Source organism: Eptatretus burgeri, chromosome 17 (genome assembly GCF_056783735.1).
Source record: "Eptatretus burgeri isolate ZD-2024b chromosome 17, Ebu_testis_v1, whole genome shotgun sequence".
Taxonomy (NCBI): Eukaryota; Metazoa; Chordata; class Myxini; order Myxiniformes; family Myxinidae; genus Eptatretus; species Eptatretus burgeri.
The window spans coordinates 22,556,710-22,575,717 of NC_140977.1; the positions used below are offsets into that span (position 1 = coordinate 22,556,710).

The 19,008-nt window shown below is 41.9% G+C and overlaps 1 protein-coding gene across 1 annotated transcript; it reads right to left on the bottom strand.

Annotated features, from left to right (window-relative positions):
- Nucleotides 1-15,953: 15,953 nt before the first annotated feature.
- On the bottom strand, nucleotides 15,954-18,889 carry LOC147009535 (uncharacterized). The gene has a single exon (XM_085861271.1). It carries the CDS (start codon nucleotides 18,887-18,889, stop codon nucleotides 16,463-16,465), a length of 2,427 nt encoding a protein of 808 aa, XP_085717397.1. The 3' UTR covers nucleotides 15,954-16,462.
- Nucleotides 18,890-19,008: the final 119 nt, after the last annotated feature.

Here is a 19,008-nt window from a genome sequence, read left to right on the forward strand (position 1 = left end):
GGGTTGCGGAAAGAACAAGTGAAATACGTCTCTGTGACGTCACACAGTATTTGTTCGAGTACCACGATAGCATGGTTTCCATGGAGACCGCTATGTTAAACGGTGCCGAGATTGCTTGTTTGAGTGCTTTGAATTAAACAAGTTGCTTGGCAAACGATAACAAGCTGCTTGCTAACAGAACGCACCACAGGTGTTCGTTTTGCACAGACATGCTGGGCCAAATGGCCTCCTCCTGGGTCGGATTTGCTTGTTAAAGAGATAAAAAAAATTTTAAGGTTAATCACCTCCTGCAATAATCCCTTCCAACGTTTATCATTTATCAAGTTTGTCTGAATGGATAAACAAACACCAGAGACGTTTTTTTCACAAACTCCAAGGAAGCGCATGACTGAAAATTGGGTGTTTAGGTTAATTCAAACACCCCTATTGAAGATAATTAACGGCCTTATTTAATTATATCCTTTATCAGGCGCATCCTCGGTCACCGCTCTCTAATGGGGTCTTCAGGCGTATCCTTGGTAACCTCGCTGGGGTCTGAAGCCGCCATGTTTTTTTGGCCTGCTCAACCATGCCTCGACTTGAAACAGGCTGCAACGATTTACGATAAAGTTTTTTTTTCACTTTCCTCACTCATATTATTGAATGCCAGTTCATCATAGCTGTGAATCACTGCGTACATTGCAATGCTTATAAACGTCCGGAGACGCCAGCATTCGTGGCTTTATTGCATTTCCGCACATGAGATAACCTCAAGAATCTCTTAAACTAAGCTGGATTACAAAATTTAAGCTCCAGAATCGAACTTAGAAGCAGTTCCGACTCCTAAAATAGTGTTCATTTGTCCAATTCGGACATATTTGACATTTCAGGCATCTCCAGGAGATGGACGTTTAATATGACGGTTTGGTGATTGCTAATTGTGTGGCAAGCGCACCGTTTCTTATCAAACATTTCATTGGAGTGCTCAAGCCACTTAGCGAGCGCTCTACAATATCCACATTGTCACTGAATAGTGCATCAATGAACTTGAACAATGTTCAGGGGCCACTGACATGTGTTGACCACGTGTTGCGACCACAAAGGGGTGGCTGTCTCACTGAAAATATGAAATTTTATTTTCCACAATTCCCATCACTTTGGCATAGATAAATACAAATACAAAACTAGAGGGGGAGCACTCGGTAGAGTGCAAAACCTCCGCTGCCAATACTGCTGGGTCACTTAAGTGAACCTGATATCCTATTCATTGTAGGTCAAAACAGATCAGACTCTACTGAACCACGATTGAATAAACTAAACTCGATCGACGCGCATGTAGAAATGCCCAAAAAATAAAATCGAAATTTTTTTGAAAAAAAAAGTTGCAAAATTTCTGGGGTTTTTTTCTCTAACAATTTTTTTGGGGGGGTTGGAAATCACTTAAAACATGTAGAAATGCAAAAAAAAAATTCAAATATTTTTTCAAATAAAATCGAAATTTTTTTGAAAAAAGTTGCAAAATTTTGTTTTTTTTTTCTCTAACAATTTTTTTTTGGGGGGGGGGTTGGAAATCACTTAAAACATGTAGAAATGCAAAAAAAAAAATCAAATATTTTTTCAAGTAAAATTGAAATTTTTTTGAAAAAAAAAGTTGCAAAATTTCTGGGGTTTTTTTCTCTAACAATTTTTTGGGGGAGTTGGAAATCACTTAAAACATGTAGAAATGCAAAAACAAAAATTCAAATATTTTTTCAAAATGGCCGCCATAGCGGCCATATTGGACTTTGGACCAAGTCCAAAATCTAATGGCATGATCCTTGGACCATACCTAATCCCCCCACCAAGTTTCGTTGAAATCTGTCCAGGAGTTTTTCCGTAATACTGTTCACAAACAAACAAACAAACAAACAGACAAGGGTGAAAACAGTAACCTTCATCCATCTTCGATGGCGGAGGATAATAAACGTTTCGCTTACAAAAGTTTCTTCAACCATTTTGTGGAATGCTTGGTGAAGCCACTTGGCACACGTTCTTAAAATTTCAAGTGCGATACCGGGGTTCTACACTGGAGGGAGGAAGGCAAAATAAATTATATGCTCACAATGAATAAAAAATGTTTTTCATAATGAATCGCCACATCATGGCAGGAAAGCCGAGAGGTATGCATGCTCACTCTTTGAATCCTGGATTTGAATTCCGACCCAGCAGGAAACTGCCATCCTGGTGTTTCACAGGCAGGGTGATTCATCAATGTGTGCGCCATCTCTCGGATGGACAATAAACTGGGCGTCACATCCCTCACTCCTCTCCCTCCCTCATCCCTCTCCCCCCTCACTCTTTTCCATTTTTCCCCCCTCCCCTCTCTTACCCCTCTGCTTCTCTCACCCCTATCACACCCCTCTCTCTCCTTCCCAACCCTACCCCCTCTCTTGCACCCCTCTCTCTCTCTCTCTTTCCCACCCTGGCTCCTCTCTCTCTCTCTGACCACTCCCCTCCCCCCCATCCTCTTCCCTCCCTCTCTCTCCACTCTCTATTTCTCTCCCCCAACCCTCCCCCTGCTCTGTGTCCCGTCCTCCTCTGTTGAGGGGAATGTTGCGCATTCAAATCAGATTCAGTGAGCTGACCAGTGGGGTGCAAAAGTTTCTGCATGTATGAGCATACATGCATGCAGGCAGAACTTTGCCAGGAAGACAGCATGAGTTTTAAATGCTCCCACCCCAGGTCTCAACGTATCTGTGTGTGCCCCAGGTCTTAAAGTGTGTGTGTGTGTGTGTGTGTGTGTGTGTGTGTGTGTGTGTGTGTGTGTGTGTGTGTGTGTGTGTGTGTGTGTGTGTGTGTGTGTGTGTGTGTGTGTGTGTGTGTGTGTGTGTGTGTGTGTGTGTGTGTGTGTGTGTCGTTGATTGGTATCTACACATACAGGTTTCAGAATGTGGAATGGAGTCTGCCCAGGGTGGGCTCAAAGTGTCCACCTTCATTTCAGTAAGGGGTCACGATTCATGGACCAAGCTGTGAAGTTTTCTGTTGTCAAAGTTTGGTGCCGAGGACTCTCTTCAGGATCATCGCTGAGCCACGGACAGCTTCCAACTGCAGTTCGATTGAAGTACCATTCCCAGGGATGGTTTTTAATATCTCTATGAGGTTCTTCCTTCATTGTCATTCCTGCAGCTCCAACTATCACTGGGACAACCTTGGCATTCTTCAGCTTCCAGGATTTTTTCACTTCATTCTTGAGGTCTTGGTATTTGGTTATTTTCTTGATTTCTGCATCGTTTAGCCCAAAATTACTAACATTAACACCTCAATTAGTAATGCCTTCTTCTTCTCATTTTTTTTCTACCTAAGTATGATATCTGGTCGCAATGCTTTGTTTTCGATGTTCACACTCAATGGGATCATTAGATAGCATGTGAGTGGTACTTTCATGTTTTCAGTGATTGCTTTTGGTCCATGTTCGCACAAATTCTCTGCAACTGGAATATCAAAGTTTTTGCAGATGTACCAGCGGATTACTTTAAAAATTCTGTTGTGTCGTTGTGTGTACAGCTGTTCTGACATATTGGTCGTGTACATGTGCCATACGTACGTGCATGTACGTGTCTGCATTTTTAAAATTCATTTTCTCAGCAACCGTGAGTCTGATTGGCATGAAATTTTACAAATAGGTGCGCCTCCTCCTGTAGAATTTTTTTAGTCGTAATTATGACGTCATAATTCAACAAGTGCAACGCTTCATTCGATAAGCAATGAAAAAAAAACATTTCTTTGCAACTGTTGGTCGATTTGTCATGAGATTTTTACCAGCAGTGCGCCTCCTCCTGTAGAATTTTTTTACTCAGAGTTATGACATCATGGGTCACGTGGTACAGGCGTCTTTGAAAAACCAAAAAAACGTTGCACCTCTATATCTCCAAAACCGCTCCATGGAAAAAAAAACTACACATAGCTCATTGTCAAGTACTCCCCATGGGGAATAAGATATGTCAATGATGATGTCATCGGTGCCTTCATTATGACGTCAAATTTGACAAGTGCAATGCTTGATCCAGGCAGTAAGAAAAAAATTTTCTCTGCAATTGTTGGTCCAATGGACACAATTTTCACCATTGGCGCACCTCCTCCTGGATAATTTTTCAATGATAATTATGACGTCAAATGTCACGTGGTGTGGTGGCCATGTTGGAAAAAAGGAGAAACGTTGGACCTCTGTATCTCCGAAACCGCTCCATGGAAAAAATTGAAATTTGGCACTTGCCATGTACTCCCCATGGGGAATGTGATTTTTTTTTGATGTCATAGGGTGCCTTCATTATGATGTCATAGTTGCATACGTAAAATGCTACATCCGATCAGTGTGAAAAATTGAGGGTCATCTGGGGATAAATTGATCAACAGAAAAAAAATTACCTCGTCGGTCACCTGGTTCAGCAGCAGAATTTTTTTTTTTTTTTAAACCTTCAGAAATCTCTGAAACGGCTCAACAGATTGAGGAGAAACATCACAGGTACATCAACAGATACAACCGGTACAACCGCCTATCCATGTGGAACAAAAAGTTCCCCACCTATGATGTCATAGGTCACATGGTTTGGCAGCGATCTTGGATTTACTCTCAAACCTTTAAAAATCTTCTCCAGAAGGGCTGGACAGCTCAAGGGGAAACTTCACACACATATTCCGTAAGCCTTGGAGATACCAAGGTGTTCATGAATACTTGATCGGTCACACGGTTTGGTAACTATTTTGGATTGAAGGAAAATATATTTTTTTAATTCCTTCTCTTGAACCGCTGCATCAATCGATGTGAAATTTCATAATTTTGTTTAATTTTTTTTGTTTTTTAATTTTGGGTTCTTTTTGATTATTTTTTTTGGAATTACGCTCACTTGGCTGTGCCCGGATGGGTTTGAATGTAGAAGAGTAGCAGCTGAAACCTGAATCCTATCCAGGTTCCTCCTGACGACTTAATCTTTGCTTATTTGGGTTCCATCTGATGACTCCAATGCAGTAGTTATTTTATTTGGTCTTCCATTTTATTTGAATTAAATTTTATTAATTACAAATTTGCTGCCTGCAATGGGGACTGCGCAAGACTGCATGGGGGTAACTATTCTATAAATAGTCATTTCAAAAAATATTGGCACCATTGCACTTTTTTTTCAAATAATGCACCATTTCTTCCAGAAAATTGTTGAAATTAAAAAATATTTTGGTATCCAAATTTGTTGGTTAAGCGATCGGTCCTGTATCCGCTGTGTAAATTTATACAAATTTAAATGTGTAAATAAATCGTGTATTTCCAAGCCAATGTGTCTTGATGGAAAGGGAATAGAATGAGTCTCCGTTGGGCTAACGGCGATCTATCACATGCACGAACAGTGAATATCGCTCATGCAGAAATGAAAACTGAAGTAAGATCATGTCATGAACGTGTCGTAAAGAGGAAAAGGTTATCCCATAGGAAAGAAAGGGAACGTATTCTCTCTGCTTCTCCAATGCATCAAAGAGTTAGAATCCCACCAGACAAGAGGATGGGTCTTTTCTGAACATGCATTTATGGAAATAACTGCCTGAGGACATGGATGCTGTGTGCATTAATCGGATCTGATTCTGAAATCCACAACAGTATACGTACAACATGTCATCACAGTTTGTTTATTAACAGTGCGTTAAGATACGACCTCGGCTGACCTCGAGGTACCCACACTCGCCTCGAAGCTGTCATCCTGAGTTTTAATCTCGGTCCAGATATAAAATATCATCGCAGAATTTCACAGGCTGGGTGAATTGTATGTGTCGTCCCTCTGATGGACATTAAACTGGGTGTCCTGTCTTCGACATTAATTAATGGATGTCAAAGATCCCCACGGTGTCCTTCATGAAGAGTGAGTGAGCTATCACCAGCACTGTGGCCAAATTACAAGTTCCTGCCTGAACTACTGCTGGGAAGGCAATGGCAAACCACCCAGTATAACCCTTGTTCAGGAAACTGCTTCAGCGGCACAGATGCTGAGGAAAACAGGTATGGTACATCAAATATATACCAATAAATGTCAATCTCAAAGGACGGAGGAGCTCGTTGTGAGCCAACGGCCATCCATATCTTGTGCCCAACTGTGTCTGTGGACGTCCTCCTGCAGTTGGGTTACTTTTTTTTAGGAGGTTGGTGGCAGAATTTGCACTCCGGCCACCGTAAAACTCTTCACTCCACAAAACACAAGAAAACCGTAAAGATAATTGAAAACCCACTCCATGGGAGTACTTCCTCTGCAGCTGCCCTCCTGGAGGAAAACCATGGGGTCACCTTCCCAGGTCAGATTGTGTTAGTGTGTGCTGGGGTGGTGCTGAGGTGTTGTCCACCAGACGGTGGTCTCCTTGGGTTAACCTGAGGTGGTCCCTTGGGGTGGGTGCCTTGAATGTCCTTTCTCTAAGAGAGGATGATCACCTGCCACTGTTATCATCTGAGTTAAAGTGTTTGAACATTGGTAATGCAGCACTCACTGAGGTTTGGAGACCAGATAGTGGCGAGATCATGGCGGTTGGTTACACCTACTATTGGTCTGGTCGCTCTGATGATTACCATTCCCAAGGAGTTGCTGTAGCTGTGTCCAAGAAACTGACTCCAATGATAACTGAAGTAACACAGGTCAACGAGCGTATTATGAGACTAAGGATTCGTCACTCCTTGGGTGTTGTTTCCTTAGTCTCTGTTTCTGCTCCGATTGAGGTGAGTGATCTCACCGTGAAGGTCACATTCTGAGCCATGCTTAGGTCTCTGGTTGATCAGTACCCCAGGCGAGATACTCTTCTAGTCTTGGGGGAATTAATTGCATCGACTGGAGCTGAGAAGGATGGTTAAGAGACGTGTGTTGGACCACAGGGGTCTGGAACTGTGAACCAGAAGAGCACCAAGTTCCTTGACTTTGCAACAAGTCATGGACTTAGGGTGGCCGGTTCATGGTTTCAGCACCGACAAGCTCATCGCTGGACTTGGTATTCGAAAGATGGTGGTGTGGCAAAGGAGATTCACCATGTGCTCGTTGATGGTCGCTGGAGCATGATGAAGAACTGCAGGGTCCACCAGAGTGTTCAGTTCCTCAATACTGACTACAAGCTTGTAGAAGTTGCAACTCTGAAGTTGCAGATTAAATCTGGGAGAATGATACCATCCCAGCCTAGGCTGTTTGTTGGCAAGCTCAAGGATGAGAGGATGGCTGCAGAGTTTGTGAACAGGCTGAGTGGAGATTTGGGAGGGGGGGGGTCTGGGTGCTTTGGGGAATCCTGAAGAGTTGTGGAGTGCCTTCAAGACCACCATCCTTGATGTTTCCGGTGGATGTCTTGGAACTCACCATAGGACGAAGAAGAATTTTGTCTCTTAAGGGACACTGGAAACCATTGACCAGAGTCGAAGGGCCAGGTTTCATGGCAGAGCTGAGGTGTTCAGTGAGTTGAGGCGTAAAACTGTACGTGCACTAAGGGTGGACAAGGAGCCTATGTACAAGGAATCTGTGAGGAAATAGACCATCACCTGTGGCCAAGTGATTCTCGACCTGCTTCCAGGGGAATTTGCGCATTGCGTTCCTCCAAGCCCATCCCTCGGTATACTGCAGTTAGAGCAGAGGGTGGAGGGCTCTTGACAGAGGAGTCCGAAGTGAAGGCCCGCTGGGCCGGTTAGTTTGAGCGGCTGTACCAGGCTGATCCACCAGCTCTTGAGTTGGATGTCAGGGGTGTTACAATCCCGATTGCTGACCTTCCAATCAACTGTGGTCCACCTTCGTTTGTGGAAAAACAGGCTGCGGTGAACCAGTCGAAATGGAGTAAAGCTCCTGGAATCTGTTTCATCCATGCTGAAGTTCACAAGGCTGGTGAAAATGCTGTACTCGTGTCGTTGCATGCAGTTCTGTGCTCTGCCTGGAACACAGGCATCATCCCAACTGACTGGAAGCGAGGCCTTGTTGTGTCCCTCTCTGGAAAGGGAAGGGTGATCACCAGGACTGCAACAACGACCGAGGGGTGACGCTGCTTTCAGTGCCGGGCAATATCTTTGCTCGGGTAATTCTTGATACGGTTCACCATCATCTGATTGAGCACCAGTGCCCAGAGCAGTCAGGCTTTACACCAAAGAGGTCAACGATTGACCGTATCTTTGCCTTTCGTGTCCTCACCGAACGCAGATGAGAGTTTCAGCAGGGGCTGCTTGCAGCCTATGTTGATCTCTGTAAAGCGTTCGATTCAGTGAATCGGGATGTCCTCTGGAGGATTCTTAGTCTTTGTGGGGTGCCACCAAAACTGATCGATCTGATGTCTGAACTATACTCTGGTACTGAGAGTGCTGTGAGATGTGGTGGTACCATCTCCGACTGATTTCCAGTAGTTACTGGAGTTCTTCAGGGGTGTGTACTGGCCCACACACTTTTCAGCGCTTGCATGGACTGGATTCTGGGGAGGATGTTGGAGAGATCAAGCTGCGGTGTGTCATTTGGGAATGTCAAGATATCTGTCCTTAATTTCACAGATGATGCAGTCATCTTTGTGGAGTCTTTGAATATCCTTTTGGGGGCCCTCGAGGTGCTGAATGAGGAGTCGGAGCCACTGGGATTACGGGTTTCCTGGGTCAAAACTAAGATCCAGGCTTTCAATGACATCTTGGATGCTACTATCTTGCCTGTACCTGTTTGTGGTGAGGATGTTGAGGTCACGGAGAGATTCACTTACCTTGGCAGTGATATTCATGTCTCTGCTGGCTGTGAGCCAGAGGTCAACAGACGTCTGGGTCGGGCCTGGGGAGTCATGGATTCACTGGATCATGGGGTGTGGCGCTGCCGGTACCTGTGCGGGAGGACGAAAGTCCGAGTCTTCAGGTCCTTGGTGCTTCCAGTTTTGCTCTATGGGTGCGAGACTTGGACTCTGACCAGGGATCTGAGACGGAGACTTAATTCCTTTGGCACCAGGTCTCTTCGGAGAATCCTTGGCTCTTGCTGGTCACACTTTATGTCCAACGAACAGTTGCAAAGAGAGACTCAAATGAAATTTGTTAGCTGCATAGTCCGTGAGCGTCAGCTGCGGCTGTATGGACATGTGGCTCGTTTTCCTGAAATTGATCTTGCTCAACATTCTCTCAGCGAGGGAGTCTCGTGAGCAGAGGAGGCCAATGGACCGACCACGTGCCTCGTGATTGCAGCAGGCTGATCAGCATCTCAAGGTGATGGGAATGGGTTAGGCATCTGCCTGGGGGATGGCCAGATGGAAGCCCCTGGAGTACCGATGGAAAGTAGACGCAGCGACACGCTGCTCCGGCACATGCTCCCATACCCGAGCTGACCTGAAGTTATATAGGGGTTTAATGTAATTAATACAACCACTCACGTTCTGTGCGGACAAACAGTCACACAAACAACCGAGCGGACCAAAATGCAATATGCTCTCCTCTCGCGAGGGTAATAAAATAAAAGTTTTGAGGCTGTCGAAATAATATAAAATAAAATTAAAAAATCAACCATTGAATCAAAAGTTTACTGACGTGATGCACCCTCATTTACACCATCTTATTTCACATGTTAAATGAGTTCTTCATGCATATTATTTGTGTGTTTTATAACAACCCAAAAAACATGTTTCTGTTTGGAATGATTTTCAATCTTGTTTTACTGTCAGACAAAATTAGGGTCTTAAAACATCTAAAGCAGGGGTTCCCAAACCCAAGGCCACGATCCAAACTTGGAAAAAAAAAACCCTCAAGAACCAGTTTTTTGGGGGGGGTTTCACCTCGAAGGCATTTTCTCCGACAATTTTAATCGCAGGTACCAGTACCATTTGGGTCAGGAAGCAAATGCGATTCCAAATTTTGGGAACCACTGGTCTAACGGGTTTACAGGTCAAAGGGGTCTAAAGGGTATTAAAAGGTCTGAAAGGTGTGAAGGTCAAAAAGGATTCCAAGGGGTCTTAAGAGTCTTAGGGGTTCTAAAGGGTCTAACGGGGTCAAAATGGTCCATGACAGTTGTAATGCCTGTGCAGATGACTGAAAGAACAACGGATCGTGAATATGGAAAAGTTCATGCTCTGCTCGGATAATCGTTGAAATGTGGCTCTCGGTCAAAGCTATCAAGGTCATGGTCATCAAACAAACATCTTGACCAATCAACAAAGTCCACTGTTCTACACCAGCATCCTTTACAAACAACAATGTGCTTCATGGCATGTCCTGGTATTCTGTTTGGTCATGCTGGGTTACATGACCTCTTCATACAAGCAGGAATTCTTGAAGAGGGTTGTGTTTTTTCAGTTGTGGTGTATTCCACTGTGAAGGAGTTAAAATAAGACTGAGAAACAGAATCAAGCAACACATGTTGTTTTATGGATTTTATTCACTTCTCCACATTTCCATAAATGGACCAAAGTCAAAGAATCTGGTGATCTTATTACAGAGGTAGTGGAGCAGAAGAAGAACCTGAAGGACAGAAGGAAGGTAACACCATGTAGAAAATGTCAGGTCGTCCAAACCAGTCCAACAGCCAATGGTACTACAGCAAGAGACCATTTTATGGAGATAGACTCTTCTTCGTAACTTGAAGAATCTGAAAGTGGTCGTGAGACTGAAGAAGATTCGTCAGAGTGTGAGCAGGACTCCAAGTGAGACTCACAATGGGATTAAGCAAATTGCATTATCCAATCCAATTCCACGTCTACGATGCCAAACCTAGTCAAGGGAACTTTCAGAAACGGACTTTTTCACACCGTCATGAAAATGATCCTGGAATGAAGTAATATTTATTACAAAATCAGATTTCATGGTTAGTTTTCCCTCATTTATTCCAAGCTCCTCCACAAGCCTCACCAGAATAAACAAAAATAACCACAAACAAACTTGGTAAGTCCCAAGTTGGAATATTGCTCACCACTCTGGAATGTCCTCTTAAAGAAAGATGAGGAAACATTGAAAAAGATGAAAAGCAGAACAATCTCCCCAAGCCCACCTCCTTCCACATTTCCTGTTTTTCCTTCCACTTATCTTCTCAGTCTTCTTTCTCATTATTATCTCCCATTATTGCTCCTATCCGGTCCTTGTAGGTGTCCTCTGGTCTGGGTTTGCGGTTTGGATTTGTTCTTTCTTCCCAGTAGTGGGTCTGCATCATTATCTCTGCCACCGAGGGTGGACAGCGGTTATGTTTTCACCCCTGTATGTTTGTGAACAGGATATCTCAAAAAAGTTATGGACATTTGGATGAAACTTGGTGCAGAGTTTGGGTGTGTGACAACGACGAATTGATTCGATTTTGGTGAAGATCCAAATCTGGATATAATAATAAAAAAATGTTTTTGAGTGATTCTTCACCATTGAGAGATGGGCCCAAGAACGATATAGAGCATGATGTCTCAAAAAGTTGTGGACGGATTCGGACGAAACTTGGTGGACAGGTTGGGCGTGTGACAACAACAAGCCATTTAGATCTTGTTTCAGGTCCAGATATAGACCGGGCCTATCAGTGGGATGCAAACTGTATACTCTTTCAGCCTGGCGGAGCAGAAGTATGTGTTCTATTGAGTGCCCTTCTAGTTTCCTTATGATATATTACGGTCCTGCTGTTGGGCTTCTGGTGTTGAGCCATGGTCTGAGTTGCCCTCCTGTTGCACAGCTTCTCTTTCTGTCATTGTGATAGGTTGTCATTATCTTCTGCTTCCTGAGAAGACCAGTATCCCGGTTCCTCTTGTGTGGCTGTACTTGCCTTTGGTAGCTCCATCGGCTGTGCAGCTCCACTGCAGTCTGTTGGGTGCTCCTACTCTTCGAAAGTTTGTACTCTGGGACTTTCATCCCAAGTATATGCCATATCCATCCATTTTGGCATTGGCAGAAGTTTTGCATTTGTTGGTGACCATTCACTTATTTTTGCCTTTTCAACTTACTGTATTCTTCTCTTCGTTTTGTTTGGTTAATTTTGCTTTAATGAGCCCATCCCCCACGCAGCGGGAGATGGGGTTTTGTAATCGTGTGTGTGTGTGTGTGTGTGTGTGTGTGTGTGTGTGTGTGTGTGTGTGTGTGTGTGCGTGCATGCGTGTTGCTGGTTATCTCCATGTGCTTGTTTCAGAAGGTGGAACGGATTCCTCCCAGGTCTCGATGTATCCAACTCCATTTCGGTAAAGGGGAGGGATGGGAGCCATGATTCATGGATCAAGCTGTGAAGTGTTGTTCTCAAAGTTTTGTTCTGACGGCTCTTTTCAGGATCGTCACTGAGCCCCGGACGGACAGCTTCCAACTGCAGTTTGTTTGTAGTAATATTCCCAGGGATGGTTTTGTTATATCTTTGAATGGTTCTTCTTCAGCATTCCCATTGCTCCACTGATAACTGGTACAATTTTGGTGCTCTTCAGATTCCAGGATCTTTTCCCTTCATTTTTGAGGTCTTGGTATTTGGTCATTTTCTTGATTTCTGCGTTGTTTATGCCAAAATTGCTGGGAACTGGAAACCTCAATTAGCAATGCCATTTTTTTCTTTTTTTATACCCAAGTACTATATGGGGTCACAATGCTTCGTTTTCCGTGTTTACGCTCAATGGGATCATCAGGTTGTATGTGAGCATTACGTCCTTGTTCTCAATTATCCCTTTTAGTTCATGCTTCCATGATTGTTCTGGAACTGGGATGTTGTAATGTTTACAGATGTGCCAGTGGATTACTCGACAGACACTGTAATGTCATTCTGTGTGCAGTTGTTCCCACACGAGTTTTTAACATCTCGAAAGGAGATGGCTGGTACTTTGTTTCTTCCCGACAAAACCTGTATTTGGCCGATTGACTCAATCCCACCATTTTCTTTAAGGCATTCGTATAATGTCCTTGGACTTGGGCAGTGATGACGACTCGTTCCCCCATCTCAAATAAATTGACCACTTCTTAACCATTCCAATGAACCTTCCTTGTCAATCACTGTCCTGTCAAACTCTAAAAAAAAAATCTTCCCGCTCTTTTGTCATTCTCCCATTTGTCAGAGTATATCTGCTGATTTTATTTTTTTTATAATTAACCCTTTTTTTTTCTTTGCGATCATGGGGCTGTGTTTCTTTCTGTTTAATTTTCCTGTGTGGTATCCTTCATTTGCACCTGTTTTTGCAAGTTTGTTGCTCAATGGATTTAGGATCTCTTTTCGGGTTTGTTGTTTTCTTGCTTGTGTACAAATCTCATCCAATAATCTGTTGGGCTTTTCACATACTCCGCATGTCCGACGCACGATGTTCTGTGCATTTGGTTGAGCTCCCTCAAACCATCTCCTCCCTCTCGCCTCGGTAAGTACAACCTCAGTATGCATTGGTTTTTAGATCCTCGTGAAGGATCTCCAAGTCTTACTCACGTCGTAGTTCTTCATCTTCTTCTTGTGGACTTTTTTGTTTTACAGCCTCCAGTTTTCATCGAAACTTCCTGAAGCTTGGCATATATATCTACAAATTCCCTGCGCAGACAGTAACCATCTCTGATTTTGAAAATTCCTCCTAGAAAAAAAAGTTATGACGTCAAAATATCTCCGCTGATGGAAATCGCCTAAAAATTATCTCCGAAACTAGGCAAGCTTTTTGAATTCTGTTTGCGGGAATCGAACAGGACATTAGCAGAGATGAATTACCACACATATGATACATCACTATGACGTAATATCAATTTTTATGACGTCATTCCTATTTTTTGACATTTTTTGTTTCACAACCCAGAGTTTTCATCGGATCTTCGTGAAACTTGCCATGTATATGCAGAAAGCCCACGTGCAGACAGTAACCATCTCCGATTTTGTAAATTCTTCCTATAAAAAAGTTGACATAATATCGCCGCGAATGGAAATCGCTTATACCATTATCTCCGAAACTAGGCAAGCTGTTTGAATTTTCTTTGTGGGAATCAAGCCGGGCATTAGCACAGAGAATTTATCGCAAACTTGATACATCACAATGACGTAATATTCGTTTTCATGACGTCATCATTAAGAGGACGAGGATCTTAGCTCATTTGAGCATGTTTAAAGTGATTCTTCAACATTGAGAGATCGGGCCAAAAACGATATGTAGCACGATATCTCAAAAATGTATTGGGCCCGATATGTTCTCCTGGATCAGGCATTGCGTGGTGGAGGTATGTGCTCTACCGAGTGCCCTTCTTGTGTTTTTATTTATTTAGCATGGGGGCGGTGTACTTTGAATGTACCGCTACTCGTTTGTTTTCTTATTGTCTTGTTTGTTTGTCCGAGCGATTATCTCAGCCATCCTTTGAGCGGGGAAGCTGACATTTGGAGACAAAAGTGAAGATGTGCTTTGGCAAAAACGGTATTTTTTTGATTATTCAATTAATTACTTGATTATGATCAATTTATTCATTCCTTCCGAGAAAAAAAGTTGACGTCATAATATCGCCGCTAATGGAAATCGCCTATACCATTATCTCCGAAACTCGGCAAGCAGTTTGAATTTTGTTTGCGGGAATCAAGCCGGGCATTAGCACAGATAATTTATCGCAAACCTGATACATAAAAATGACATCATATTCGTTTTTATGACGTCATCATTAAGAGGACGAGGATCTTAGCTCATTTGAGCTTGTTGTAGAACATATTGTGAATAGTTTGAAGTTTCCTTGTTTTGGTGTCTTGATTGTCGATCTCCAATTGTGGCCAGTATATAATTGCACCTCTATATTGGAATACTGACACTGCAAATTGGTTTATAGCTTTGGTTTTGTTTTTTGGGGGAGAGGGATGACTTCAGAATTAGTCTTATTCTAATTATTTTTTGTTGTATTTTGCAAAATTGAAAATCATTCCAAACAGGAAACATACTGTTTTTAAGGATGTCAATAAATGACAGAAACATCAGTATGAATAACTAATGTAATGTGTTAGATAGGGTGGTGTTGTGGTGGAAAATTTATTGTAAAATATTAGCTTTGTGGTTTTTTTTGGCTGTGGTCCAATTAAGCCGAATGATTTATTTAACTTCGCAAATAAAGGCTTTTAGCCCATATAATAAATATATTCGCAAAAACCTGGATGATAGATATTGATTGATTTCAAAGCTCATTGGAAACATGATTATTACATTCATTTTATGAGTATGTATCTGTGATTCGGTATTAATTATACCCATGTGTGAGTATTAATTGACAAGATTGAAGCTTGTGTGATTACAAACATGAGCCCCATGGACATGCATATCAGGTCCACGGGGACATAATTGATACAGCTCTGTATTCTTATTGCGACTTAAACTAATAGCTAAAAAACATACTTATGCTTTCAAATGCTTGTAAAGGTATAAAGTCTATTGCAAAACATTGTAATTAACTAAAGTCGTTTTGTCACCATATATGGAGTTGTGTCACCAAGAAGGATCATGGGTAAATGATCTAACCCAGAGTGAAGGCAAATGAAAGTGTTTTTATGCACGATTTATGCACATCACGTCCTTCAAGAAAGGAAGCAGCACACACATTTGCCTGCATGATTGATTGAGTGGGAGATGAATTCTCATGCTTGCACATTGTGACCAGTGTTCCCATACTCGCACACAAACCATATATGGTGTTCTGCTAATTAACAGACTGAGGAACATTGAGTAATATGTAGTTTTTCTAAGAAAACATGTACTGTTCTTTGCTCTACCCATGCCCCCTCTTTCCCCCTTTCTATGCAAATAATTTTGCTATAAAAAAGCTCGGCTTGTGAACGGAACTCTGAGAGAAGAGGTACGCAGGACAACATCTTGGTGTATCTTTGCACATTTGTTTTCTTTCCTGTGCATATGTGAATTTAAATGGTTCAACTTGCACTGGAGTTACTGGAGGGATGTTCGACTCCGCTGGAGGTTCGAGTAATTCCACCACAGTGTAACAGACACTGCAACAATGGCGGTAATTCAGGAAATAATTTTTTATACGACTTTTACAATCTTTATTAACCCCCTGTTGGACTTAGTCGGAAACAGGGACTTATGGATTTGATTTTCGTGTCAGTGCGTGCGTGCATCCGCAACCATATCTCGGATATGTATGGACCGATTTTATTCGTACTTGGCACAAAGACAACAAATGATGGTATACATAAGCACATCATTTTGTTTTGCAACGCAATCAAATATGACCGGCTGACGGCCATTTTAGTTTTAAAAAAATCCGGTGTCGAACACGTCCTCAACCGTTTCCCGGACAAGCATTTACCGATCTCGTTCAAACTTGGCAAACAGATAATGAATGAAGGCTTACATATGCACGTCATTTTTTTTTCGAGATCAGATCCAAGATGGCTGACTGGCGGTCATATTATTTGAACATAAATATGGGCTAGCCCTTTAACTCCGTACAGCAAAATTACTAAAACAACAGGGGCTATGGCATTTTAATGTCATTTTTACTTGTTTAATTTAAATTGTAGGATATACCTGAACACTATGGGGAGTATCGTATTCTGCTAATTTTCTCGTAATGGAAATGTTTTTGTTCTGCAAATGTGAACATTCACTTGTGAAGCCTCTCTCCTTTTTTGTGTACTTTTTGATGTTTATATAAATATGATGGACAAACAAACGCATTGCCACATGCAGAACACTTGTAGGGCTTATCATCTGTGTGAATTATTTCATGTCTTTTCATTAAATAGGAAGTTCGAAAATCCTTGCTGCAAACAGAACACTTGTAAGGCTTCTCTCCACTATGTATTTTTTGATGCAGTTTCAAAGATGATAACCTCGTCAATGATTTGTTGCACACAGAACAATTGTAGGGCTTCTCTCGTTGATTGTTATCTTCTTTTGTGGGATTCTCTTGTGTGTGTGTTCTTTGATGACGGTGTAAATGTGATGATTGACTGAAGGCCGTATGACAGACAGAACACTTGTATGGCTTCTCTCCTGTATGTATTCTTTGATGTTGCTTCAAAGTTTGCAAAAGACAAAAGCCTTTAAGACACACAGAACATTTGTAGGGCTTCTCTCCAGTGTGAATTCTTTCATGTCTTTTCATTGAATTGGAAGTTTGCAAATGCTTATTGCAAACAGAACACTTATACGGCTGTTCTCCTGTATGAATTATTTGATGTTTCTTCAAAGTTTTCAAAAGACTAAAGCCCTCAAGACACACACAACATTTGTAAGGTGTCTCCCCTGTGTGTACCATTTCATGAACGTGTACATTCGATGATTGATTAAAGGCCTTATGACGCACAAAACACTTGAATGGCTTCTCTCCTGTATGTATTAATTGATGATTCTTTAAACTTTGCAAAAGACTAAAGCCCTTAAGACACACAGAACACTTGTAGGGCTTCTCTCCAGTGTGAATTCTTTCATGTCTTTTCATCGAATTGGAAGTTTGCAAATACTTATTGCAAACAGAACACTTATACAGCTGTTCTCTTGAATGAATTCTTTGATGTTTCTTCAAAGTTTGCGAAAGACTAAAGCTCTTGAGACACACATAACATTTGTACGGCTTCTCTCCTGTGTGAATTATTTCGTGTCTTTTCATTGAATAGAAAGTTGTAAAATCCTTGCTGCAAACAGAACACTTGTACGGCTTTTCTCCACTGTGTATTTTTTGATGTAGTTTTAAAGATGATAACGCAGTAAATGATTTGTCGCACACAGAACACTTGTGAGGCTCTTCCCCTGTATGAATCATTTGATGAATCTTAAAGAAAACCAATCGACCAAAGACTTCAAAACACACAGTACACTTGTATGGTTTCTCTCTGGTGTGAATTATTTCATGTCTTTTCATTGAATAGGAAGTTGTAAAATTCATGCTGCACACGGAACACTGGTATGGCTTCTCACCTGTGTGTCTTCTTTGGTGAGCTTTCAAAGATGATAAAGCGATGTACACCTTACTGCAAACAGAACACTTGTGTGGTCTTGTTTCACTGTGTGTTTTTTTATGTTCATAGAAATGTGAGGAATTATCAAAAACCTTGTTGCAAACAAAACACTTGTAGAGCTTCTCTCGTGTATGTATTCTTTGATGTTTCTTCAAAGTTTGCGAAAGACTAAAGCCCTTAAGACACACAGAACACTTGTACGGCTTCTCTCCAGTGTGAATTATTTCATGTCTTTTCATTGAATAGGAAGTTGGAAAATTCTTTCCGCACATGGAACACTGGTATGGCTTCTCACCCGTGTGTGTTCTTTGGTGAGCTTTCAAAGATGATAAAGTGATGAACACCTTGCTGCAAACAGAGCACTTGTGTGGTCTTGCTTCACTGTGCATTTTGCTATGTTCATAGAAGTGTGCGGAATGATCAAAAACCTTGTTGCCAACAAAACACTTGTTGAGCTTCTCTCGCGTATGTATTTTTTCATGTTTCTTCAAAGTTTTTGAACATCTAAAGCCTTTAAGACACACAGTACACTTGTACGGCTTCTCACGTTGGTTGTAATCTCCATTTATGGGATCACCTGTGTGTATTCTTTGATGTTCGTAGAAGCTTGATGAGTGAGTGAAGGCTTTGAGGCAAGAACACCTGAAAGGCTTCAGAAACAAATGGATTCTTTCATGCGTTTTCAACTCCGAGATAAAACTGAATGACTTGTTGCACATAGAGCACTTGTAAGACATCTCACCTGCATCCATTCTTTGATGTTCATTTAAAAAAATTGATTGAGCAAAGGCTTCAGGACACAAAGAACACTTGCCGGGCTTCTCACCTGTGTGTGTTTTTTCATGAATATTTAAAGATGATAAGGTAAATGATTCATCACACACAGAACACTTGTGTGGTCTCTCACTTCCTTGGGTATTCTTGAGGGTCTCTGTACAATGTTTACAATTGCTGTTGTAAGACGCGATGCTAAATGTGCCAGTTTCTTGACAAATGGTCCGAGTCTTGTGCGGATTGAAAACTTCCAGGTCGAACAACTGGGAACAGTTGGAACAAGAAACCAGTTTCATTTGTTTCTCTGCAAAGACAAGTAACAAAAAAAAAAAAAATTCAAAACACCTTTGAAAAATATTGCATGATTGACAACGACAGTCGGCCTGCCCCGACCACGGATTACCGCATCACGGTT